Source organism: Capra hircus, assembly GCF_001704415.2.
Source record: "Capra hircus breed San Clemente chromosome X unlocalized genomic scaffold, ASM170441v1, whole genome shotgun sequence".
Classification (NCBI taxonomy): Eukaryota; Metazoa; Chordata; class Mammalia; order Artiodactyla; family Bovidae; genus Capra; species Capra hircus.
The window spans coordinates 9,784,213-9,811,412 of record NW_017189516.1 but is presented as its reverse complement, the minus strand read 5'-3'; the positions used below and the strand labels follow the sequence as shown (position 1 = coordinate 9,811,412).

General features: G+C 42.9%; 2 protein-coding genes across 2 annotated transcripts in view; one reads left to right on the top strand and one right to left on the bottom strand.

Moving 5' to 3' along the window:
• The first annotated feature begins 5,248 nt into the window (after window positions 1-5,248).
• PIN4 (peptidylprolyl cis/trans isomerase, NIMA-interacting 4) lies at window positions 5,249-13,929 on the top strand. The gene is made up of 4 exons (XM_005700651.2): window positions 5,249-5,389; window positions 7,939-8,012; window positions 13,024-13,143; window positions 13,754-13,929. The coding sequence occupies exons 1-4, from the start codon at window positions 5,347-5,349 to the stop codon at window positions 13,910-13,912; spliced, it is 396 nt and encodes a 131-aa protein (XP_005700708.1). The 5' UTR covers window positions 5,249-5,346; the 3' UTR covers window positions 13,913-13,929.
• A 7,894-nt stretch (window positions 13,930-21,823) lies between these two features.
• ERCC6L (ERCC excision repair 6 like, spindle assembly checkpoint helicase) overlaps window positions 21,824-27,200 on the bottom strand; it is a 31,355-nt gene continuing 25,978 nt past the window's right edge. Inside the window, exon 2 of the mRNA XM_005700652.3 lies at window positions 21,824-25,818. Coding sequence (XP_005700709.2) covers window positions 22,158-25,818 — 3,661 coding nt within the window. The 3' untranslated portion in view covers window positions 21,824-22,157. The remainder of the gene's footprint in view (window positions 25,819-27,200) is intronic.

The window sequence follows — 27,200 nt, the reverse complement described above, 5'->3', positions numbered from 1 at the left end:
GAAACGCTGGACTGGAAGAAACACAAGCTGGAGTCAAGATTGCCAGGAGAAATATCAATAACCTCAGATATGCAGATGACACCACCCTTATGGCAGAAAGTGAAGAAGAACTAAAGAGCCTCTTGATGAAAGTGAAAGAGGAGAATGAACAAGTTGGCTTAAAGCTCAACATTCAGAAAACTAAGCTCATGGCATCCAGTCCCATCACTTCATGGCAAATAGATGGGGAAACAGTGGAAACAGTGGCTGACTTTATTTTTCTGGGCTCCCAAATCACTGCAGCCATGAAATTAAAAGATGCTTACTCCTTGGAAGGAAAGTTATGACCAACCTAGACAGCATATTAAAAAGCAGAGACATTACTTTGCCAACAAAGGTCCAGACGTCTAGTCAAGGCTATGGTTTTTCCAGCAGTCATGTATGGATGTTAGAGTTGGACTATGAAGAAAGCTGAGCGCCGAAGAATTGATGCTTTTGAACTGTGGTGTTGGAGAAGACTCTTGAGAGTCCTTTGGACTACAAAGAGATCCAACCAGTCCACCCTTAAGGAGATAAGTCCTGGGTGTTCATTGGAAGGGCTGATGTTGAAGCTGAAACTCCAATACTTTGGCCACCTGACGTGAAGAGCTGACTCATTTTAAAAGACCCTGATACTTGGAAAGATTGATGGCAGGAGGAGAAGGGGATGACAGAGGATGAGATTTTTGGATGGCATTACCGATTTGATGGACATGGGTTTGGGTGTACTCTGGACAGGGAGGCCTGGCATCCTGCGGTTCATGGGGTCACAAAGAGCCAGACACAACTGAGCAACTGAACTGAACTAAGCCCATCTTAGTTCACTGATTCCTAAAATGTTGATGTTTACTCTTGCCATCTGCTGTTTGACCACTTCAAATTTACCTTGATTCATGGACCTAATATTCCGGATTCCTATGCAATACTGTTCTTTACAGTATCAGACTTTACTTTTATCACCAGACACATCCACAACTGGGTTTTGTTACCTCTTTGGCTTAGCCTTTACATTCCTTCTGGAACTATTTCTCCTCTCTTCTCCAGTAGCATATTGGGCACCTACCAACCTGGGAAGTTCATCTTTCAATGTCATATCTTTGTGCCTCTTCATACCATTCATGGGCTTCTCAAGGCAAGAATACTGAAGTGGTTTGCCATTCCCTTCTCCAGTGGACCACATTTTTGTCGGAACTCTCCACCATGACCTGTCTGTCTTGGGTGGCCCTACATAGCATGGCTCATAGATTCATTGAGTTAGACAATAGTTAGCTAGATCAAAAATGGGGGAAGGGTATTCCAGATACAGTATTATGTGCAAAGGCATGGAGTCTTAAGAGAGCCCTGTGTACTTGAGGGCCTGTAGATGGTAACTTGACATGGTTAGAGCCCAGTGTGGACCAGCATGAGATGAGACTGCAGATGCCAGGAGAAAAGCCCTTGGGTCTCTAGGCTAAGTAGCCTCTCAAATAGTCAGAGCCACTGAAGAGTTTTCACTGAAAGAGAGTCAGATCTGTTTCTGAGAGCTCTCTATCAGTCACTGGAGAGGGTAGATTGGAGGGGTGATGAGACTGGCAGCTGAGAGACCAATGTGGAGGCTGTTCCAGAGATGATTGCTGAATTCTAGTGAAGTGTTCATTGTTCACTCTAAAATGATGAAGGGTGTAGATAAAGAGGTGTTTAAGTGGCATAATCCATTGCAAATGGAGACCAGTTCCTGAGCACACAGAAGACCTCTTTCCAACTGTCCTCTCCTCTGCCTTGGCCACGGCACTCTGCCCACTGGCTCCCACCCCACTGTGTTCCTTCTCCTCACCTCTGTGTTTCTGAGCTTGGGATGTCCAGCACTGTAGGTAGAGGTGATCACCTTCTAGATTACTCCAAACCAACACAATGATGCATAAACCAGAGGGAAGTTTATTTCTTTCTCGTGGTGGGGCCATAACTTTGCTCTGGTGCTTCTCAGGCAGAAACACCCCTGGGGAAGCTGATTTGGAGAACAGGCACCCAGAACAAAGGTATTCTTGAATTTCATTTAGAGAATGGCAAAGCCTACAGCAGTGTCATCATACAGAGAGTACCAGCTTGTAATTTACACAGGCCTAAGTTCTGAGCCCAACCATGCCACAATCCTTAGCTGTGAAACTTTGAACAGATTTCTTAACTTCTCTGAGCCTATGTCTTCAGTTCCGAAATGGCAATGGTGATTGAACAATAAGACTGTTCTGAAAAATAAAAGAAATAATGAAAAGTGCCCAGTTCATGCCACATATGCCATTTGTGTCCATTGTTTTTCATTGTCTCAAATGAACACTGCCTCAGAAGACAATCTTCTCCCAGTAGATACTGGAATATTAATGTCCTCCAGAAACTGCAGTTCTTTTGCTTAGGCAAGGCTGGACAAACCTAGATGGAATCTTCTTCTCTGACATTCTTTTTAAAAAACCAGTTCTTGAATGCTTCATTATCTCATGTCAGACATGTTACAACAGCATGAAGACAACAGAAACTTTTCTGGCTACTGACTGTGCTCGGGAGACACATACATCCCATCGGCAATGTCCCAGCATCCATTTGCCTTGATGGGCGGTTACTTCTGCAGGTGTACATCCACTGTGTACTGATTTTTCCTGGTTTCAGTGTCCAAAGGTGACCTTTTCCCACCCTTATCCCTAGAGTCTTGGGCCCAAAGCTCCGCATACACTGACCACCTCTGAATGGGATCAACTAGAGCTCTGTGTTTTATAGCTTCAAGGCCCCCTTTCAGAATAAGCTCTGCTGGCACCACAAATGGGAAAGAAGCTGCAGCCCTTTGGTTGTGGAGCAGCTGGGACGGGTCAGTGAGTTTGGGTCAAGATTTGTGAAACTGTGTCCTGAGAAGCAGGCTGCCAGCTTCCCTTCCTGATTTTCTTCATTTAAGAAATGCATGGAAGAATCAGTCTGAGGAGATACCTAATAGAAAATACAACTGGCAGCCATCCCTGGCTCTGACTCACTGTGCACACTCCCGCAATTGTTACCATGGTTTCAAGGCTGAAGTTTTCTCCGCTCTGCCCCCCTGCCCCTTCTGCTGTTCATTCGTCACTCTGCTCCCACAGATTCCTCCACAGTCGGCCTCCACAGACTGGTGCAGACTTAACCCCGTATAGAGGCTAGCTTTTCTGTTGTTTGTTTTACAAATAACATTCACTGCCTTTTTTCTTGAATTAAAAAAAGAATACATGCCAATTCATATAAACAGAATATAATTTAAACAGAAAAAAAAGAAAGCTAGCCATAAACTTACATCCCAAGACTAACATTTAAGATGCCTGTGATGCATACTGCATAGTTGAGATTGTACATGATTTTATCAGTCCTAAAGCGCTTTTGACCTATGCCCATCATTTTCTCCTTTGAACTACTGGCCTCTAGGCACTGTTTCGGGCAAATTCAGCCACTTACACAGGCTTATTATTGTTGTTGCTGTTATCTGCTGGAACACACAGAACTCTCACAATGTTTCAGACACCAAGCATTTGCAGATACATCAGCCATTTAACGCTGGCTCTTCACTGGGGTCTGAACTTTGCCTCATTCCCACTCTTAAGACTGCCATAGCCAGTGGTCACAGGAAAGGCTGTCCCCTATGAAAAACCAGAAGTAAAGGTGTCCTCTTGGCCTCCTGGCTGTAGATGAACTGTTGAACATGAGGCCATACTATTATTGTCAATCTGCCTCATCTCCAGCAGGACTTTGAAAATCAATACATAAGTGGGATCCACCTCAGAAGTGAGGGACCAATTATCTCCTCAGCTCTGGATGTGTTTCCCACAGTTGATCACTACCAATCCAAACCAAGGAGTGCCTAAACTGTGCCTGTTCAGAAATGACAGCAGTAAAACAGGGGGCTGCCTGTAATGCATGAGTTCGGGGTGGCAGTCTCAGAAATACCTGATCGCTGGCAAGTAGCATCTGAAGTCCCACAAGACTCGATTCAAAAACTAAGCTCTGAGCTGGAGGACCATTCTGGCTGGCATGGGCAAGCTGAGAGAGCTATCTCATGAAGTGGAGGAAAAGCCCTGATCTTACAAAAATTGGGAGAAGAGGGGTTGTGGACAAGGGTAAAAAGTTTGAGGATGTAAATTCAAAACTCATTCACCTTAAGCTAACACTCCACAAGCAAGTCATTGTTTTATGTGCTTTACAAACTTGTTTCATTCTCTTTACATCCCATAAAGGTAAAGTCAAGTCGCTCAGTCGTGTCTGACTCGACCCCATGGACTGTAGCCTACCAGGCTCCTCCCTCCATGGGATTCTCCAGGCAAGAGTACTGGAGTGGGTTGCCATTTCCTTCTCCAGGGGATCTTCCCAACCCAGGGATCGAACCCAGGTCTCCTGCATTCCAGGCAGACGGTTTAACTTCTCAGCCACCAGGGAAGCTTACATTTCCTTCTCTAGGAAGGAACCTGGACCCAGGGATTGAACCTGTGTCTCCTACATGCAGGCAGATTCTTAACCATTTTGAGCCACCAGGGAAGCTGCACAGGTACTAACTACAGCAAATATTTAACAGTAGTAGTGTTAGTCGCTGGAGAAGGACATGGCAACCCACTCGTGTTCTTGCCTGGAGAATCCCAGGGACAGAGGAGCCTAGTAGGAGGCCGTCTATGGGGTCGCACAGAGTCGGACACGACTGAAGCGACTTAGCAGCAGCAGCAGCAGCAGTGTTAGTCGCTCAGTTGTGTCCGCCTCTGCCCATCATTTTCTCCTTTGAACTACTTGAGGCACTGCTTTGGGCAAATTCAGCCACTTATACAGCCTCGCTACAAGCTGTAAAATAACTAAAAGCGAAAACCTAAAACGAAGGGCAGGCCGGTGTGCATGAGTGCGCGAAACGGGTAGGCGGCCGCCGAGGTTCTTCCGGCTATGCCTTTGTCTAATTGCCCCGCGTGATTGGCTGGAACCCCGCGCCGAGGGACTGCGGAGGCGCCCCCCAACCCCCACCCCTCCGGCTTCCATTACGCACGCGTGGAGGAAGCGGGTAGGGCAGTTGGGGAAAGGGCGCAAAGAAGGGCGTGTGAAAGAAGCCGCAAAAAGCACAGAGGCGTAACTCCCCCTGCCCCGCCCAACCTTTGGCTCCGCCCCTCTTCCCCGGTCCGCGCTTCAGCCCCATTGGCCCAAGAGTCAAAGGACCGGGCCTGCCCCAAGATATGCCTGCTTCCGGAGCCACGGTAAGGATGGCCAATTGCGATGCCGCTTTCTGGCATATGTTTAGGACACACCGGTGGGGCCTGAAGGGGCTTTGTGCGGCAACCTAAGCAGTTGAGAGTTCAACGGCAGATTTTGGAAATGCCCCCGAAAGGAAAAAGCGGTTCTGGAAAAGGGGGAAAAGGTAGAAACCAAGAAGAAATGGGGTTGGGTGAGGAGCAAGGCGGAGGGAGCAGACCGCCGGGGTCCGGGGCGGAGGCAGCGCGTTGCCAGTGACTAGAGGACTGACCAGGAAGTGATGTTAGAAACAATCAATACAGACTTCAGTTTTGATTTAAAAGCATGGGGATTAGATGGTGGATAGAAGAGGAGAAAGGATTACAAGAAAGTTTGATTTTGTTAGTTTCTTCCGAATGGGCAAAACTTGGGAGTGAGGCTGTCATGAAGGATCCATTAGTTAGGTAAAGCTACAGGGTAGTGAAATTTGGGAAAAAAGAGGTAGAGCAGTTAGTTGACTTTGAGAAGGAGAAGGGACATCTTAAGCTTGACGTCACAGAGATGAAGATAGATGTGGTGGTAAAAAGTGGAAGGCAAGAGTAGTTTTTAAAACAGCAGGACAAGTACTGAGTAGGGGTCTTGAGGACAGTGTTAAGCGTTTGGAAGAGTCATTGGGGTGGTAAGAGGGGATGAAACACTTAAAAAAGGACTGCCCTTAGGACTGAGAGCTTAAGATTGAAGGCTATGAATTTGTATAGGACACAATCTGCTCAGTCATGATTTACTTAGTACCATATAACTGGCACAATACAGGATTGAGACGAGCTAAGTATAACCTGTAGCCAAGGTTGAGGTTTTGTTGGACAATGATAATAGAAGGAAAGCAACACAAGGGAATTACGAATGCCACTAGGGACACAGTTCAGATGATCAAGCATGGGATCCAGACTGGGAAGGGAAGGAGAAGTTTGATAGCATAGGAGAGCAACACAAGGGAATTACGAATGCCACTAGGGACACAGTTCAGATGATCAAGCATGGGATCCAGACTGGGAAGGGAAGGAGAAGTTTGATAGCATAGGAGAACATAGGAGGATAAAGGAACTGAATGGGGGGAAGGAGGAGGTGGTTCTGTGACATTAAAGAACCTGTGTTGTGGGAGTGAGGCATGAGAAGGCTGGAAGAACAGAAAGTTGTAGCCAGAGATTGAATTAGTTGTGAGTGGCACAGTTTCATCACGTGCCCCTGGGAACAGGTGGCCTGGAGTAAAAGGCATGGGTATTTGGGAGGGAGGTCTAGAAATGTGAGGTTAGACTGTTGGATGGTTCCTCTGAATAGATAGTGAAGTCACCCAAGATTAGGGCAGTAATGAGGATGGAAAGGAAGCCTGAAGTTGCTGCCAGAGTTCTCAGTCAGAGGGAGTGAAGGGGCATTCAGACGATGATAGCATCCATTGGGGCAGGGGGTGGGATGACCAGAAGGCATCTTTGTTCTAGAGAAAATAAGTTTAGTGTAATAAAACTCCTTTGGCAGTAACATTTTCTTAGGCATTTGGTGGTTGGCATTTTCGATATTCAGTTTTGTGGAACATTTATTGAACAACTTTTGGGTGCTCGGCATTGGGGTTCCTAAGACAGGATGGAGTCTCCTGAATAAAATTTCAATGCGTCCCTATTACTTCTAGGATAAATTCCAAGTTCCTTAATGGAGCCCAAAGGCCCTCATGCCCTAACCCTCAGCCACCTCCCCTGGGTTCCTCTCACAGCACTCCCACTTCAGATTTGGCTTCGTCCCTAGTTTCCCCCCACATACTACACTGTTCCCCTACCCTGGAATTCTCCTCACCATTGTCCTGTCTTTGCCTGTTCAGCTCCTACTCATCCAGGAAACCTTCTTTAACTGGCTAAAATGTACCTCTGTGCTTCCACAGCCCCCTATTTATACAGCATAGCTCATTCTCCTGAAATGATCTTTCACATGATTTTACATAACGATATTCCCGAGTAGTATATGAGCCCCCTGAAGGAATGTATTATGCCATTTGGGCTTGTTCATCTTTGTATCTCCAGTGTCTGGAACTTAGTTACTTAGGAAATGTTTGTGAACTGAACACTTAAACCAACAATAGTTCTTAGGAACATCAGCCTCTAACAGTAAATATGCTGCCATCAAAACAGAAACTGGCATAGTAGCAAAACGACACAGTAATAAAATGTAAAATGTGTTAATCTGAATATTGATAACTTCTTAGGAAGGTTATCAGTAGGCAATGTCATTGACTCCAGGAGTTTGGACATGAATGTATTCTTTACCCAAATATGGGTGGTAGGAAATTTGATCTTTATTTAAAATATATTCTTGGACATTTTACCTACTATAATTGTGAGTATCCAAGTACATAGCTGCCGTGCTTATTAGAAATCTCACAAGAGCTCCAGGGTTTGCTCTTAGAAGGCAGGATTTCAAACTGGGTCTAGAGAAACCAGGCCAGGTTTTTGGTGCTCCCATTCAACTATTAGCACACTCACTTGTGTATTCATTTTCCGTGAAGGGTTTTTGTAGGGCACAAATTTCTTGTTTTAAGAGGTATGTTACAGGTTAATTTAGCTTGATGTAAAGTGTCTGCAGAGTTCCCTTTTGAAGCTTGGTGCTGTGATGGAAGTATCAACTCCTATTGTGTTGAATAATAAGGTGAAAGTGTAGTTTAAATGAGTACTTGTCATCTCTTCTCTAAAGGAAAAGCAGCCTCTGGGAGTGAGAGTTCTGAGAAGAAGGCTCAGGGTCCCAAAGGTGGTGGGAATGCAGTAAAGGTGAGTTACTCTCCTTTTTTTTTTTCATTTTAAATATAAATAACATATACATCTGTTATTTTGGTACACATAAAAGGAAAAGACAGCATGCTTAACTCATCCTAAGGCTAGCCTAATACTGACAGAAGATCAAGATAACACAAAAGTGGTGCTCACTTCGGCAGCACATATACTAAAATTGGAATGATACAGAGAAGATTAGCATGGCCCCTGTGCAAGGATGACACGCAAATTCGTGAAGCGTTCCATATTTTTCAATGTATGGCAAAACCAATACAGTATTGTAAAGTAAAAAAAAATAAAAAAGTTAAAAAAGATAACACAAAAGTGGAAAATAATAGATCACTCACTTATGAAAAGTAATTCCTTTTAAATATTTCTTAAATGTTTTCTCAGACATCCAGAAATTCTTCATACTCTAGTATTTTTCCTTAAAATATATTAAGTCTTTGCAAGTAAGTGAATGAGTTATTTCTCAGAATGAAATACTACTTGACAAAACCAAGAGCTGAGATGAGCAGGCAAAGGCATGGGTCTCATTAGACAGCTTCCCCACTGGTGAGCTATAAGCCAGAGCCCTGACCATGAAAATTAAGGTGGGAGACAACTGCAAATAATTACTTGAAGTTCTTGACATAGTGCCAGAGGTATGTCTGCCCTGGGAAAATATAATCTGAAATAGAATTATACTGTTTAATACTACATAAAAAGGCAATTTCCATGTTTCAGTCAGGATGTGGGATTCCATACTCTGATTCATTCATTCCTTAAGGATTTAGTGACATCTGCTCTGTGCCAAGCAGTGTAGTAAATTCTGGGTATTAAAAAAAAAAACAGGTAAGAGATGGTTCCTGTTATTACAGTCTAGTTGGGAGCAGTTAGGTAAAGAAAGAAATTTCATTGCTATATGAGAAGAGCTATAGTGGAGTTGTAGCATATACATGCACCTATACGTATGCAGCCAAAAGAAAGAGCAAATGTAAATAGAGAGGGCCATTCTGCCCACTTTTCTACTCAGTGAACCCATAGAAAGATAGAGAGATGGGAGACATGAATTTGCTTTTCATGATAGTTGACCTTCGTTCTCATATGAATATCCCACCATGTGAAGTGGGATTCTGGTATCCAAAGATAATTTTCATAAAACATGGTGCCTAAATGCAAGCCAGCTACTTTGTCCAGGCATCCAGCTGAAGAAGTGGCTTTAAAGAGGCATCTTTCCCTTTCTGGAAACAAAAATAAGTTCAGTGTGGCTATATTTGAGGTATATGGAAAGGTGGTGGTGGTTCAGTCACTCAGTCCTGTCTGACTCTTTGTGACGCCATGGACTGCAGCACGCCAGGCTTCCCTGTCCATCACCATCTCTCAGAGTTTGCTCAAATTCATATCCATTGAGTCTGTGATGGTATTCAACCATTTCATCCTCAGTCACCCCCTCTTCCTCCTGCCCTCAATCTTTCCCAGCATCAGTCTTTTCCAATGAGTTGGCTCTTTGCATAAGGTGGCCAAAGTATTGGAGCTTCAGCTTCAGCATCAGTCCTTCCAATGAATATTCAGGGTTGATTTCCTTGAGGACTGATTGGTTTGATCTCCTTGCTGTCCAAGGGACTCTCAAGAGTCTTCTCCAACACAAGTTTGAAAGCATCAGTTAGCTAGGAAAGTCAGTTAAGGTTAAACTCTTTTGTTAAACTTTTCCTTTTGAAATAATTTTAGACTCACATTCAGTTGTAGGATAGATGTACTTTTTATACATGTACATGTGCCTTTTATCAGGGGCTTTCCAGATGGTGCTAGTGGTAAAGAACCTGCCTGCTAGTGCAGGAGATAAAATAGACATGGGTTCAGTCCCTGGGTTAGGAAGATCCCCTGGAGGAGGGCATGGCAACCCACTCCAGTATTCCTGGATAATCCCATGGACAGAGGAGGCTGGCGGGCCACAGTCCATAGGGTCACAAAGAGTCAGACACAACTGAAATGACTTAGCACTATACCTTTTATCCTGTTTTCCCAATGGTAACATCTTACAAAACCCTAGTACATTAGCACAACCAGGAGATTGACATTGCTACAATCAAGATCCAGACATTTCCATCATCCCTCCTGTTGCCCTTTTATAGCCATACCCACTTCCCCCCTGGATCCCCTACCCTCCATGACCTCAGAGCAGCAGCTAATCTCTTCTCCATTTCTATAATTTTATAATTTCTATATAAGTGGAACGATACAGTGTGTAGCCTTTTGGCGTTGGCTATTTTCACTCACCATAAACCTCTGGCGATTTCATTCCACTTGTGTGTATCCACAGTCTGTTCTTTGTATTACTGAGTAGTGTTCCATGGACACATGAAAGTAGTGTTGAACTTTTCACCTGCTAGGGGACTGGTTTGTCTCCAGTGTTTGTGAAGGACCCAGTAGCAGAGGGACCCCAAACCCTTCAGCCTTTTAGGGTCTAGGCTCCTTCCACACCTGCCATTCTGCTCTAGACCGCACTCTTGAACCCAGCTCTGCCCTGTGTCGCTAGAGCTGCCCAGATTCTGAAACTACCTTCCTATCACAGCTTCCTTCCTTCCTCTTGTTTCCCACCTCCCCCAATCCTGTTCTGTTCCTCTCCATGCAGACCTCTAGGCCCTCTAGCCTGCCCTGTTCACTTCACCTCCCAGGCTTTGTGCCTGTTTTCTGAGCCCCGTATGTCTTATAGGCTGGAAATTAGATGGATCATGGAGCCCTGACTCCTTTCCTTTTGGTGATCCACTATGTCTATCTGCCAGACCACAGCTCAGAATCAGTCCAGTGATCTCCTTTCTTTACACTCAAACCCAGAACTGCCGAGGCCCACTGGAGAGTCATGCAGCCTCAGGGGTTGGGGCCAATGATTCCTGGTCTCTGCCCTGAGCTGGGCCATCAGAACTGCACGGAGATCCCTTGCCACTCGCCGCAAGCCATCCACCACCCTCCTCCAGTCAATCAGTAGACAGCTTCGTCCAGTGGCTCTCAACCTTGGTATACATCAACTTCACCTGGAGAGCTTCTGAAAGTCTCCATGCCTAGGGATCTACCCCAGACCAGCTGCCTCACAGTCTCTAGGGGTGGGGACTAGATCTTGGTATATTTTTTAGAAGCTCTTGGGGTGATTCTGACATGTGCCAAGGTTGAGAAACACTGATTCAGTCTTGCAGGGTTGGTGTGAAGATTTCACGAGATCACGCATGTAAAGCACTTAGCACAGTTAGTATTAAGTACTCAATAACTGAAATATTGTTATAGTGTAATAATTCACAAGAAAATGTAATTCTTCATTATAAGGTCCTGGATCCTCATCATTCTGCAGCATTTAACCCTGTTGCCCATTTCCTCCTTGAAACTTTCTCTTGCCTTGGTTTCTGTTAACACACCTTTCTCTCTACTTGTCTGGTTCTTTTTATTATGCTTGTTGAGCTTCTTTCTTTGCTTATTAAACACCAGTATTCTCCACCGATGAGTCTTAAGTGTACTTTGCTCTTCTTCTCATTCTGTGTACTTCTCATTCTGTGTAGCCTCCTTGGGTGATCCATCACCTCCCATAGCATCAGCTGCTACTTCCATGCTCATCACTCCCACATTCTCTCTGGAGCTTGGCTCTTTTTTCTAATCTTTTGTCTGCACCACCAGGCATGAAGGATCTTAGTTCCCCGACCAGGGATCGAACCCAGGCCCCCTGCATTGGCAGCATGGAGTCTTAACCACTGGGCTGCCAGGAAAGACCCTTAGCTCTCTTCTAAGATGTCAGTCTCATACAGTTGCCAGTTGGTTAGTCACACTTGCAAACTTCACAGGTACTACAGACTCTGTCAAACTGTGTAAAACCAGAATACTTGCTTATTCATTTGTAAAGTGGTAGATGGGATCCCGTTTCTGTGATCACGAATGCTGTGTGCACTTTCCCAGCCATTGAACCAGGTTTGCTTTGTGAATGTAGAAGCAGAAAGAGGGAAACAGTGGAGAAGCAGTTTTAGCCAGGCTAAGATGAGGTCTGAGGAACCATCCTCATCCCCCAACAATCTCTCTAGTGTCCAGATTGTCCCTGTCTCCCCTAGGCAGTGCTGGACACATTCTATAGAAGTTTGCCTCTCCTAGCCCTGCTTTTTGACACATTCTTTTCTTTGCTGTGTCTGTCTTCTGTGTAGCTCCTCCAGTCCAGGATTCTGTCATTCCCAGTTTTACTAACTGAACCCTGAGGACATGGTTTGTCTGTCTCTAAATTTATAAGGGAGACATCTTTAGGCCCTACCCTAGTGTATCACTTATAATAAGAAATGAATAATGGATTCTGTTTGAGTGAGAAATGGGAAATCCTACAAAACGTATCTTGACAAAAGCATTTCTAAGGACATAGTGACTTTATATAAATATAAGTTACATTTGAATACTTTTTTAGGGTTGAGTATTCTTAATCTTCAACCTATGATTCTTTCTCTAAGTGTTAAATTGTGGAGGGGCTTTATGCAATTGGCCTCTTTTGGTAAAAAGCATTTCTTTGTGGGTTTTTTTCATATCATTCCACCTCTGATAAATTAATAGGTAACCTTTATTGAGTGCTAGCTGCATCATCTCAGTCTTCACAACACAGTTACTGTTATTTCAGTGCACAAATGGGAAAACATTTAGAGATTTAAAACATGCCTAAGACCATACAGGAGAGTGGGGATTTGACTCCAGCTCTCAACCATTATCATGTTTCCTCTTGTTATCATTGAGGTACATGGTAAAGGATGGGAGCATTCCTCAGCCAGGTGCCCATTTTCCATCTAAATCTGGGTTCTAAGATAGTGTCTTATACAGGAAATGGGTTTTTGCCCCATTGGGCTATTGCCCAATTGGGCAGACTTCCAGAATTTTCCATTGCCATGAGTGAATGCGTTTGTTTGTTTTTTTTTCCACTAGTATGGGGGTAATCCTGATGTGACTGCTTTATTGTGAGGAAAGAAATCATTTGGGTCTCCAGGTATTACATGAACATGTTTTTTCCTTGTAGGTCAGACACATTCTGTGTGAAAAACATGGAAAAATCTTGGAAGCCATGGAAAAGTTAAAGTCTGGAATGAAATTCAATGAAGTGGCTGCACAATATAGTGAAGATAAAGCCAGGCAAGGGGTATGGTGCATTCATCATTTAAAATGTCTCTCATGGAGGACACACAGCAGTAGGGATTATTTTTGTTTTGTCACTAGTTTTAGGCATATCTTAAAGATCTTAAAAGCAGAAATGTCCAACTTGTGAACAGTTGAATACAGGTCACCTTTGTCTAAACCTTGGCATAACCAAATTTACACAGCTAACAGATACCTAGGGCTTCCCTGGTGGCTCAGATGGTAAAGAATCCGCCTGCAATGAGAGAGACCTGGATTTGATCGCTGGGTTGGGAAGTTCCCCTGAGGAGGGCAGCCAGCAACCCACTCTAGTATTCTTGCCTGGAGAATTCCATGGACAGAGGAGCCTGGAGGACTACAGTCCATGGGGTCGCAGAGTCAGACACAACTGAGTGACTAAGCACAGAATAGACACCCAGTAACATTGTGAGTGCTTGTGTGTGCAGCCCAGGGTTGGGCCTCTTCCCCATTTTGTGCTCATTGAGTCTTCTTCTCTCCAGCCCAGATGAATAAACGTAGGAACCTTAGCATTCATGTTGGGAAATTTTCAAGCTACAATAGAACTGTTCCCTCTTCGGGGCCACTTGATATCACATATCTTTTGGATTTTCCAGGGTGACTTGGGTTGGATGACCAGAGGGTCCATGGTAGGACCATTTCAAGAAGCAGCATTCGCCTTGCCTATAAGTGTGCTGGATAAGCCTGTGTTTACAGACCCTCCAGTAAAGACAAAATTTGGGTATCATATTATAATGGTTGAAGGGAGAAAATAAAATTGTATGAAAGACTACATGTTTTATACATTATTTCTTTAAAAGGTGTTGAATAATCATTGTATTTTATGAACTCTGTCATTGTGGGTTTGTGGGTACAAAATCAGGTGGGTAAAGGTGTGCACAACAGTAGGTATTTAGTTGGTAGTTCTCTAAGATAAGTCAAGCAGACTCCTTTTAAACCTGTTAGTCCCTTCCCCAAGAACTGCTTTATCTGATTCTCAGTATATCCCATAAGTTAATTTAGAAAGCTTCTCTAGAAAAGTCAAATATCAGCTCATACAATTCACACTGAATTGGATATTGAATAGATGGATTAGCATATGAAAATCATAAAATAAGTTCCTAGACACTTGTTTTATAAGGTAGCCAACATTGATCTGCCAGGACAGTTGTTATTAGCTCCACTGTCATAACGTAGCACATGGCACATTCAACATTATGGCCATTCAACATTAACTCCTTTCTTTTTAAATAAACGTTTGTTGGACGAAAAAACACTCAGTTCTTCTGTCAGTTTTTTGTACTGAACAGTAGCCATTGACAGTAACTGCTGATTAAAGGGAAAAATGTTGGAGTTCCCTGGCGATTCAGTGGTTAGGACTCGGAGCTTTCACTGCCAGGGCCTGGGTTTGATCCCTGGTCAGAGAACTAAGATCTCACAAGCCACAGGCCAAAAAAGGAAAAAAAAAAAAAAAACAGACAGGGAGGGATGTCAGCCTAAAAACGTATGGGTTCCTTCATCCTCAAACGTATGGGTTACGTTATGACAGTCCTCTCCAGGGTCAATGTTCTGGGTATCTACATTTTTTTAATGCCACTTTTATGACATAACAAAAAAGTATATAAATATTATAAATATGATACTACTTCAAAACTCAAAGTTTGAGAGTGCAGCTGTGTGATTATTAACAGTGATTTTTTGAACACACTGTGTTTTCTCTCGGCTGCATCTGACATACCCGCATTATGCCACATAGCAGCAGCTCACCTTAGTTAAGTTTCCCATTTTAGACATTTCTGACCACCTGTGCTTCCACACAGTATTCCCCACTGAGCAGACTAAAGGCTGCCCACTCCCTAGAATACATAGACATGATACAGAGGGATGATCAAAATAGTATGCATCAGATGAAATTGCTTTAAAACCACATTTAAAACACTCTCTAAATAAGGGCTATAAATTCTGAAAATCTTGAAGAAAATTCTGAAAAGAATGTTTATTTTAAATGAATACATAGAACTACAAAGAACATCAATTATACTGAAATTGAGTAATCAAAATATTGTTTTATATATAGCTCTATTAATACATTGAGATGTAGTGGTAGGACTAAAAACCACTGTGAGGGAATTCCCTGGTGGTCCAGTGATTAGAACTCTGCACTTTCACTGCCATGGGCCTGGGTTCAACCCCTAGTCAGGGAATGAAGATCCTCCAAGCCATGTGACATGGCCAAAATTAAAAAATAAAACCCACCATGATTTTGTGGTGGTGAATATCAATGGTATTTTGAAATAGATGCAATAACTATGGAATCTCTGTGATTTCTATTAGCAAGAAAGTTGTGGTACTGCTATTTCTGTACTTTGTTGCCAACATTCATAATGAAAGGAAACATTAAATTTCAGATAGAGTACAGTAGTGGGGGAGGAGGGGGAGATGTAACTCTTCCCATCCAGATTCAGACATCTGAATTCTTCAGTTTAAAAATCCCTGCCTTAGATACTGTTTTAACATTTTACCATGTATCTGTATTTCCCCCGCCCGCTCCGCCCCCCCCCCCACCAAACTGTCATTATAGGTACTCGAGAAGCACTGTTGTTTTTCAGTGAGAAATACATCTAGGACCTTTAAGTCTTACTCTTCAGATCAAATGGACACAGGCCCTGAAAGCCTCCTGGCAAGCAAATAAATCACGTGGGGGCCTTTTTTTTTCATATCAAGGGAGAGAAGAATTTATTAGCTGAATTTTCACGAACATTTGTGTTTGATAGGAGACTTATAAGATGTAGGACACAGCCAATGATGCACTTGCATGACAACAGTCATTCAGTTCTTGTAGGGAAACTGGAACTGGAGTTAGATGCAGACTATGAATTGCTGAATCACAGTATTAACAATGGGATTTTTTTCAATGATACACATTCAATCATATCACCCTCTCTAAAATAAAAGTCGGCCCTCTCTTTCCATGGTTCTGCATTAGCAGATTCAACAACTGCAGATCAAAAATATAATTTTCAGAAAGTTCCAAAAAGTAAAACTTGAATTTGCAATGACTTGCAACTATTTACATAGCAGTTATACTGTATTTACAAACTTTGCAATTTACATTTATGTTGTATAAGTGGCGTGGGTGGCTGCAACCAGCTCACTAAGCGCAGGCGAGAAGAGCAACCCCACGTCTGAGGTCAGGGGCAGCGACCGAGAGTGCCAGGCTGCAATGGCACCAGAACGGCTGAGAGGAGCTATCCCGCGTCCGAGGTCAGGGGCGGCCGGGAGGAGCCACCCCGCGTCCGGGGTCAGGGGTGGCGGCCGGGAGGAGCAACCCCACGTCCAAGGAGCGCTGGCTCCGCGGGCGCAGGAGGGCCTAGAGGAGCTATCGCACGTTGAAGGTCAGGAAGGGCAGTAGTGAGGAGATACCCTTCCTCCAAGGTAAGGAGCAGCGGCTGCGCTTTGCTGAAGCAGCCGTGAAGGGATACACCACGCCCAAGGTAAGAGAAACCCAAGTAAGACGGTAGGTATTGCAAGAGGGCATCAGAGGGCAGATACACTGAAATCATACTCACAGAAAACTAGTCAATCTAATCACACTAGAACCACAGCCTTGTCTAACTCAATGAAACCAAGCCATGCCCACGGGGCAACCCAAGATGGGCGGGTCATGGTGGAGAGGTCTGACAGAATGTGGTCCACTAAAGAAGGGAATGGCAAACCACTTCAGTATTCTTGCCTTGAGAACCCCATGAACAGTATGAAAAGGCAAAATGATAGGATACTGAACGAGGAACTCCCCAGGTCAGTAGGTGCCCAACACACTACTGGAGATCAGTGGAGAAATAACTTCAGAAAGAATGAAGGGATGAAGCCAAAGCAAAAACAATACCCAGCTGTGGATGTGACTGGTGATAGAAGCAAGGTCTGATGCTATAAAGAGCAATATTGCACAGGAACCTGGAATGTCAAGTCCATGAATCAAGGCAAATTGGAAGTGGTCAAACGAGATGTCAAGAGTGAACGTCGACATTCTAGGAATCAGTGAACTAAAATGGACCGGAATGGGTGAATTTAACTCAGATGACCATTATATCTACTACTGTGGGCAGGAATCCCTTAGAAGAAAAGGAGTAGCCATCATGGTCAACAAAAGAGTCTGAAATGCAGTACTTGGATGCAACCTCAAAAACGACAGAATGATCTTTGTCCATTTCCAAGGCAAACCATTCAATATCACAGTAATCCAAGTCTATGTCCCAACCAGTAACGCTGAAGAAGCTGAAGTTGAACGTTTCTATGAAGACCTACAAGACCTTGTAGAACTAACACCCAAAAAAGATGTCCTTTTCATTATAGGGGACTGGAATGCAAAAGTAGGAAGTCAAGAGACACCTGGAGTAACAGGCAAATTTGGCCTTGGAATGCAGAATGAACCAGGGCAAAGGCTAATAGAGTTTTGCCAAGAAAATGCACTGGTCATAGCAAACACCCTCTTCCAACAACACAAGAGAAGACTCTACACATGGACATCACCAGATGGTCAACACCGAAATCAGATTGATTGTATTCTTTGCAGCCAAAGATGGAGATGCTCTATACAGTCAACAAAAACAAGATTGGGAGCTGACTGTGGCTCAGATCATGAACTCCTTATTACCAAATTCAGACTGAAATTGAAGAAAGTAGGGAAAACCGCTAGACCATTCATGTATGACCTAAATCAAATCCCTTATGATTATACAGTGGAAGTAAGAAATAAATTTAAGGGCCTAGATCTGACAGACAGAGTGCCTGATGAACTATGGAATGAGGTTTGTGACACTGTACAGGAGACAGGGATCAAGACCATCCGCATGGAAAAGAAATGCTAAAAAGCAAAATGGCTGTCTGGGAGGCCTTACAAATAGCTGTGAAAAGAAGAGAAGCGAAAAGCAAAGGAGAAAAGGAAAGATATAAGCATCTGAATGCAGAGTTCCAAAGAATAGCAAGAAGAGATAAGAAAGCCTTCCTCAGCGATCAATGCAAAGAAATAGAGGAAAACAACAGAATGGGAAAGACTAGAGATCTCTTCAAGAAAATTAGAGATACCAAGGGAATATTTCATGCAAAGATGGGCTCGACAAAGGACAGAAATGGTCTGGACCTAACAGAAGCAGAAGATATTAAGAAGAGGTGGCAAGAATACACAGAAGAACTGTACAAAAAAGATCTTCACGACCCAGATAATCACGATGGTGTGATCACTCATCTAGAGCCAGACATCTTGGAATGTGAAGTCAAGTGGGCCTTAGAAAGCATCACTATGAACAAAGCTAGTGGAGGTGATGGAATTCCAGTTGAGCTGTTTCAAATCCTGAAAGATGATGCTGTGAAAGTGCTGCACTCAATATGCCAGCACATTTGGAAAACTCAGCAGTGGCCACAGGACTGGAAAAGGTCAGTTTTCATTCCAATTCCAAAGAAAGGCAATGCCAAAGAGTGCTCAAACTACCACACAATTGCACTCATCTCACATGCTAGTAAAATAATGCTCAAAATTCTCCAAGCCAGGCTTCAGCAATACGTGAACCGTGAACTTCCTGATGTTCAAGCTGGTTTCAGAAAAGGCAGAGGAACCAGAGATCAAATTGCCAACATCCGCTGGATCATGGAAAAAGCAAGAGAGTTCCAGAAAAACATCTATTTCTGCTTTATTGACTATGCCAAAGCCTTTGACTGTGTGGATCACAATAAACTGTGGAAAATTCTGAAAGAGATGGGAATACCAGACCACCTGACCTGCCTCTTGAGAAATCTGTATGCAGGTCAAGGAAGCAACAGTTAGAACTGGACATGGTCAAGTCTGTATATTGGCACCCTGCTTATTTAACATATGCAGAGTACATCATGAGAAACACTGGACTAGAAGAAACACAAGCTGGTATCAAGATTTCCAGGAGAAATATCAATAACCTCAGATATGCAGATGACACCACCCTTATGGCAGAAAGTGAAGAGGAACTAAAAAGCCTCTTGATGAAAGTGAAAGTGGAGAGTGAAAAAGTTGGCTTAAAGCTCAACATTCAGAAAACAAAGATCATGGCATCCAGTCCCATCACTTCATGGGAAAGAGATGGGGAAACAGTGGAAACAGTGTCAGACTTTATTTTGGGGGGCTCCAAAATCACTGCAGATGGTGATTGCAGCCATGAAATTAAAAGATGCTTACTCCTTGGAAGAAAAGTTATGACAAACCTAGATAGCATATTCAAAAGCAGAGCCATTCCTTTGCCGACTAAAGTCCATCTAGTCAAGGCTATGGTTTTTCCAGTAGTCATGTATGGATGTGAGTTGGACTGTGAAGAAGGCTGAGCGCCGAAGAATTGATGCTTTTGAACTGTGGTGTTGGAGAAGACTCTTGAGAGTCCCTTGGACTGCAAGGAGATCCAACCAGTCCATTCTGAAGATCAGCCCTGGGATTTCTTTGGAAGGAATGATGCTAAAGCTGAAACTCCAGTACTTTGGCCACCTCATGCGAAGAGCTGCCTCATTGGAAAAGACTCTGATGCTGGGAGGGATTGGGGGCAGGAGAAGGGGACGACAGAGGATGAGATGGCTGGATGACATCTCTGACTAGATGGATGTGAATCTGAGTGAACTCCGGGAGTAGGTGATGGACAAGGAAGACCTGGCATGCTGCGATTCATGGGGTCGCAAAGAGTCGGACACGACTGAGCGACTGAACTAAACTGTATAAGTAATCTAGAGGTGATTTAAAATATAATACATGTGAGAATGTATGTAGGATATATGTAAATACTACATCATTTTATATGAGCAAATTGAGCATCTGTGGACTCTAGTATTTGCAGAAAATCCTGCAAGCAATCTCCCTTTGATTTGAGGGACACCTGTAATAATTTCTTTTGGTAAGAGCAAAGTTTTGTACTATCAATAGGTAACCTATTATTTAAGCTTCAGCTCATCTTTTTCAAGCTTCTATCTGTATATTTTATAATACGTATAACAGTAACGTGTACTACATGTCATTTACAAGTAGCTTTCATATGTGTGTGTGTGTTAGTTGCTTAGTCATGTCCGACTCTTTGTAACCCCATAGACCACAGCCCACCAGGCCCCTCCATCCATGGGACTCCAGGCAAGAACACTGGAGTGGGTTGCCATTTCCTTCTCCAAAATAAACTAGAGAAATAAATAAAGAAAATTTGCTCAGTCGTGTCCAACTCTGCGACCCCATGGACTGTAGCCTACTAGGCTCCTCCATCCACGGAACATTCATATGTGTGTATGTGATAAAAAAAAATCTTTGTCTCTAGTTACCAGCAACATGGCTCCCTTGGAATCTATGTAGTAATTTGGCCTTTTTTATGGTAATGATATGATTGGTGGCTGAGGGCCCCTCAAGAGCTTCAGGATGGGGACTGGTCACCAGAAAGAATTAGTGGCTTGGAACTCTTGGCCCCACCTCCTGGCCTCTAGGGAGAAGAGAGGTGCTAGAAATAGTTATTTACCAATGGCCAGTGATTTAAATGATTTAAACAATCATGCCTACACAATGAAACCTCTGTAAAAATATTCTAAATGACAGGGTTCAGAGAGCTTCAGGTTGGTGAACACATCAAGGTGCTGGAAGTGTGACCATGCCCAGAGAGGACACAGAAGCTCACACACACCTCATTCTCCATATCTTGCCCCATGCATCTCTTTCATTTGGCTGTTTCTGAGTTGTAGTTATTAAAACCAGTAATAATAGGTTTTCCTAAGTTCTATGCACTGCTCAAACAAATTACTGAACCTGAAGAAGCAGCCATCCTCAGGAACACTCCATTTGTAGCCAAGCTGAAGAGAAGTGTGGATAACATGGGACCCTAATACCAGTAACTGGCATCTGACGTGAGGGCAGTCTTATGGGAGTGAGTCCTTAAACCTGTGTGCAGTTTGACTCTAGTCCAGGGAGTGTCAGAATTGAGTTCAATTGTAGAATAGCCAGTTGGTGTCTGCAAAGAAATGGAGAACTGCTAAGGTGTGGAAAAACCCCACATTTGGTGTCAGAAATGTTGTGAGTAAAAGCAGCTCAGTTATTATAGTGGCTTGTTACTAGGTAGCACATGGTTAACAATCCATTTCACCCCTTACTGTGTGATCTTGGGCAGGTCACAGTCTCACCAAGCCATTTCAATTAAAAAATGGAAATGCTACCCTTGACCTCAAAGGATTATGGTAAGGATTAAACAAGAAACTTATGTAGAGTACCTAATACACAGATGGTACTTGATAAACTCTCCAGTGATAGAGCACAGAATGCTATGCTGCACTTTTTATTTTTAGGAGGGAACCAGACTCCTTTTCAGTCTACAACCTGAAGATATGATGTGTGGTATGGTGGTGACTGACGGATGGCCAAATGGTCTGCAAAGGGACTCTAGGGTAGGGCACTAGTGATAAAGCAGCCCAGCACCAGGTACCTTACCCCAGGCTGGCTGTAGTAAACCAACAGCCTACATGCTAGTGCATGTTAAGTGGGTCTTAGATCTGGAATACTAATGACAGACTTCTGCCTAAGTGATTTTTACATGCATTTGTCAATATCAACCATCTCAGTGAAAGAAACTGAATGAAAAATGCTTGAGAAAAGTAACTTTAATATTATTATTATCTGGACTGTGATGTACAAAATTGACATTCTCAGAGTAAAATTTAAAATGGCCAGAGTAATGTTACAAAAACTTCTCTAGAAATAACACAGTTCTATTAAGTTTACAGAGTATGCCTAAAAGAAAAATATAAGAATACTTGAGTAAAGAAATATTAACCTAGCGCTCAGAATACCAAAATATATGTATGATGGAAAGCAGGAGCAGGTGGTAAATACAAAATTTGCAAAAAAAGTTAGAACAAAAACTCACTTTTTGAGTTCTCTCACCTTAAGCCTGAAGGCTTCATGCTCCCAAAGAATCCAATTATGGGAACAAATTACCTCATACTCAAGTTTTGCTCTAAAATACTATAAAACAGGTTTTATTCTCAAGTTTTATTAAGTTGTTTATACAAACTTAAAGTCATGAGCATGACTTCAGGATCTGAGCTTTTTATGTCAAGTGCTTTAACTAAGCAGTCTAAGGCCTCCTGTATTTTTCCACACTCTTTCAGTTCTTTTCCATGCAAGACAAGAGTGTCATAGTCATTCACAGCCTCCACTGTCTCATCCTGGGGAGAGTCAACCAACTGTCCACCAGACAAAGGCTCAGGGTCACCTGGAGAGGTCTCCTGAGCCAGAGCACCAGGCTTAGATGCACTTAATTGACTGGATTTATTTTCTGAAGACAGTGTTTCTCTGGAAGGATCTTCTTTTGTATGCTCTGGGGCTTCGTCACCGCTCTCCTCTGCTCCTTCCTCCAGATAATCTTCAACAACATTTGCTTCACTGCTGTTGTCAAGTCTTTCCTCCATATCCTCCACGTGGTCTAAAACCACATTAATAAGAGACCTCCTAGAAGCCAGGGATCTTCTAGAGTTTACAGACTTATTTATACTTTCAGATACTTTAGGTGAAAAGAAACTTCCAGGTGGACTGATGTCATTTTTGGGAGTTGAGGCATCAAATTGTTTTACAGACAAAAATGGGAAGGGAGATGTGTTGAATGGATTTGTGCTTGAAGTATCTTTAAAAGTATGGTCACCTTCGTCATCTGAATCAATTCGTCTGGCTTTTCTTCTGATTTTCACATTAACTATTTCTGGCTCATCATCTTCCTCAGAAAGATCCACACTGAGACATGCTTTGCTATGCACTGACTCTGCTCTGGAATTAGCTGCAGAGCCACACAAGCTATTTTCTTTCTCCACGTGCTCCAAAAACTGACTGGAAAGATTTTGTCCATTGTCTGCAGAGTCTTCCAAGAAAAGATTGAAATCACATGCATACTGCGCTGAAGAGGCTAAAGGTTCCTCTTCCAATTTGGCCTCATTTGTTTGAGCACCCTGCAGTGCACTGTGGGCTGCTGCTAAGTCATCATCAGCTATTTTAATAACAGATACATTCGATTCTGGCCTTTGATATTCCTTTGTTTTGGGATTAGCAGGCGAGGGATTGCGGTGATGTAAAATCTCATCATCCTCTAGTTGATCTAGATTTGGTCCAAGATCAACACTGGCTGACTTGCTAGGTAAATAATTAAAACTTCCCAGAGGGCTCTCTTGCTCTGACTCCTGCATAAACCCCTCTTGTGATGCCTCTTTTTGTAGCGCCATCCCTGATAAAGAGTCAGGGAAAATCTCTTCAACATCTCCACACCCCTTGGGTAAAGTAGTGACAAAGTCATCATCAAATGTACTTACACATGGGTGCCTACCATCTTGTGGGATGGTATCATTCATCTTTGTCCTGGAGAGATCTTTCTCACCCTCTTTGGGCAGATCATCAATGATTACGCTGGCCATTAGAGAACTGATTTCTTCTTCCTGGGTGTGATAAATAGGTAGACGAGATGAAGGCTGAGGCTGTGGTTTATTTACTTCGGGATGTTTCTTCTTTGTTTGATATACAGGTTCTCTCAGCCAGATGCCCTCATTCCCCATTTTTTGTCTTTCCATTAAGAGCTCTGTATTTTGAGACTCGCATTCAACAAGGAATTGAGCTTTCTGAACCCTTTGTTGAATATAGTGAGAGTCTTTGATCACATCAAGCTCTTCTTTAACAGACAGGTCACGTGTGTACATCAAGTCATGGTCTGAGATTCCAGCGATCCTCAAAGAGTGCAGGAAGGCAATATGTTCATCTAGGTTCTTATCAGATCTCCTCTGAGCAGCATGCAAAGACTGAAGCTGCAGCTGGGTTGCAGAGTTCTGAAAATCCTCAATTGTAAAGAGCTCTCTCAATTCTTGTTTACTAAAATATCGGAAAGGGTTCTTCTTATCACCAGTAGTTTGTCTTATTAATGAGTCCTTGAAAACCTGTCTTCTGTATATTTTTTCCTCTACAGTTCCACAAGTGATGAGCCTATAAACTACAACATTTTCTTTCTGTCCAATTCGGTAAACCCTATCCACAGCTTGAGCATCAGTTGCAGGATTCCAGCTAGGGTCAAAGATGACCACTCTGCTTGCTGCAGTTAGTGTTAAGCCAACACCACCTACTTGAGTGGTAAGCAGAAAAACAGAGTAATCTTTATTTTGCTGGAATAAACTAATCCTTTTTTCTCGTTCCACAAGATGAGTAATTGTTCCATCAATTCGCAATATCTTAAAGTGCCTATTCTTTAAGAGACGTTCAATGATGTTTAGAATTCGTCTTGACTGGGAAAACACCAGAGTTTGATGCCCTTCATCTCGCAGTTTCTTAAGCAGGTCCATTAGAAATACCATTTTTCCAGATTCTTCCATCAGTGTATCATCACTTATATGATCAATATGGTCCACATCTGAGGAATCTTCCCCTTCAATTTCATCCTGAACAGAGAATTTGGCAGCTCCTAGATTCAGCAAACCACAAGCTCGTGCAGATAGCAGCCTAGGATGATCACAGAGCTTCTTTAAGACACCCAGCTCAGCCAAAGGTGAGCGTGTCTCCATTAACAACTCCTTGATATGATCTAGAGACACAAATTTCCTGTATATTTCTTCTTGTAAAGGTACAAGACGTATCCAAATAATTAAATCATTTTTCCTGGAAAGGGAAGGCATTTCACATATGGCACCAACATCCGGACTCTTTTCACTAAGCTGGGCCTCTGGGTTGCTTGACTTTTTCTTCTGTACCTCTTCTTTAGTCCTCCTGAGAAAATAGGGCTTTATGATTGCCATTAAGTTTTCAGATATTTTAAATCCCAAAGCTTTTTCCTCTGGGGTAGCATCCTTCTCTCTTGCTCTAGTAATAGGATTTTCATACTCCATTTTAAAAGTTCTTAATGTTCCTAGCAGGGACCCTTGACAAGCAAAATCAAATAGGGACCACAGTTCTTGTAAATTATTCTGGATTGGGGTTCCTGTGAGGAGGATGCGATTACTGGCAGGGATTGCACGAGCACATATTGCTGACTTGGTAGATGAGGTTTTTATTTTATGTGCTTCATCAAGGATGACATAGTCCCACAAAAATTCTTGGCCATTCAAGCTGGAAAGCTGCTGCCAATTATTGATTAACATTTGGTATGTGGTGATAATGACACCATTCCTTTGCTGAATCCGACAGAGGTTTCTGGTACGTTCATCCTTGCTAGGACCATGAAAGGTTTTGACTCTCATTCCTGGAGTCCACTTGACAAATTCTCTTAGCCATATGCTGATAAGACTGGTTGGCATGATCAGAAGCACATGGTTCACAAGTGAAGCATCAAACATACCAGAAAGGAAAGCAATAATTTGAACAGTCTTTCCTAACCCCATATCGTCTGCCAGAATGCCACCTTTCCTTCCATCCCTATACAGGCTATAGAGAAAAGCTACACCTTCCTTCTGGTACTCATATAGTTGGTTGTGCAGTTCTTGATAAAGCAGCAGGCCAGAGTTGCACACATCTATGAATTCATCATCTCCATGTTCTGCCAACTCCTCCAAGGCTTCCTGTATTTTTTGGATTCTGCTCATCACCTTTTCGTTAGGAAAAATGTCCTTTGCCAAGTTGAAAAGTTTAAGTGCTTCTTCCAGATCTCCATTCTTAGTTGCTTCTTTGGCCTCCTTCACGTATCTGTAAAAATAAGGTTAAAAAAAGCTATGCATACATAGAGAGAGACTGATACGTAGAAGATTAGAAAGGAAACAAATTGAACATTCAGTCTAAGAATGCTTTAGAGTCCATTTTGGAACCCAAACCATAGTTGAGCTTTCAATATCCTCAATTCAGGATGGGAAAGATTAGCACAGAAGATACCAATGAAAGCTGGCATCACTTAAGACACAAATATCCACCAAACCCTGCTAGCAACAACTTCAGGTACTAATTGTAGGAAATAACCAACCTATATTGTGGGAGCATGGAAATAAGAACATACATAAGCACTTCTCAGGCCTTATTTTTCTAGATCTCTGTGATACATTTCACACTGTTGATCACTCTGTCCTTGCAAATCCCTCCCTCCACTGGATTCATATAGATTCCTCCTGGTTTCCTCCCCCATCATTAGCCATTTCCTCTTTGTGTCTTTCTTAGGTTCCTATTCTTCCTCCCCAAAGGCTCAGTCCTAGCCCTCTTCTCACTCCTTTTCCTTTCTCCTTATTGTCTCCTAGAGCTTCCACTCCCACCTATGTGTTCCTAACTCCCAAAACACTTTCTCCAACCCAAGGCTTGCCCTCAAGCTCTAGTCTAGACCCATATTCCAACTGCCTTCTGTACATCTCCACTTGAAAGTTTTACAGGCACCTCCAATTCAATTAATTCCAAATTAAACTTATTATTTCCCCTCTTAAGGCGTGCTTCTCCGTTTGTATGGTATTAAATGACAGTAACATCCACTCAGCCATACAAGCTAAAAATCTAAAGATCATCCTTGACTCCAACCCAAACGAGTGATCCTTGACTTCTCTTTCTAACCACCTCATCCCTTAGCCAACAGTCCCCCAAGCCCTCCTAACTTTATTTCCCAAAAATAACCTGTGTCTTGCTCTCTCATCTCTACCACTACTGTGGTCCAAGTCACCATCATCTCTGGATTAGATAACTGCAACTTCCTACTCATCGGTTTCCCTACGTCCACTCTTGGCCCCTCCAACATATTCTCTGCACAGGAGCCAGAGATATTGTCTTAAAACATAAAAGAAATTGTGAGTCCTTTGCTTAAAAGTCGTCAGTGGTTTACAGTTGATAGACTTTGAAAGGGTGCCACAACAATTCACTGAGGAAAGAGTAAGTAGTCTTTTCAACTAAATATCCATGTGCAAAAGAATGAAACTGGTCCCCTACCTCACAACATACACAAAAATTAATTCAAAATGAATCAAAGACCTAAATATAAATGCTGAAACCACAAAACTCTTAGAAGAAAGTTAGGTGTAATAGGTATAACTCTGTCATGACCTTGGATTTGGCAATGGTTTCTTAGATATGATGCCAAACACATGTGCAACCAAAGT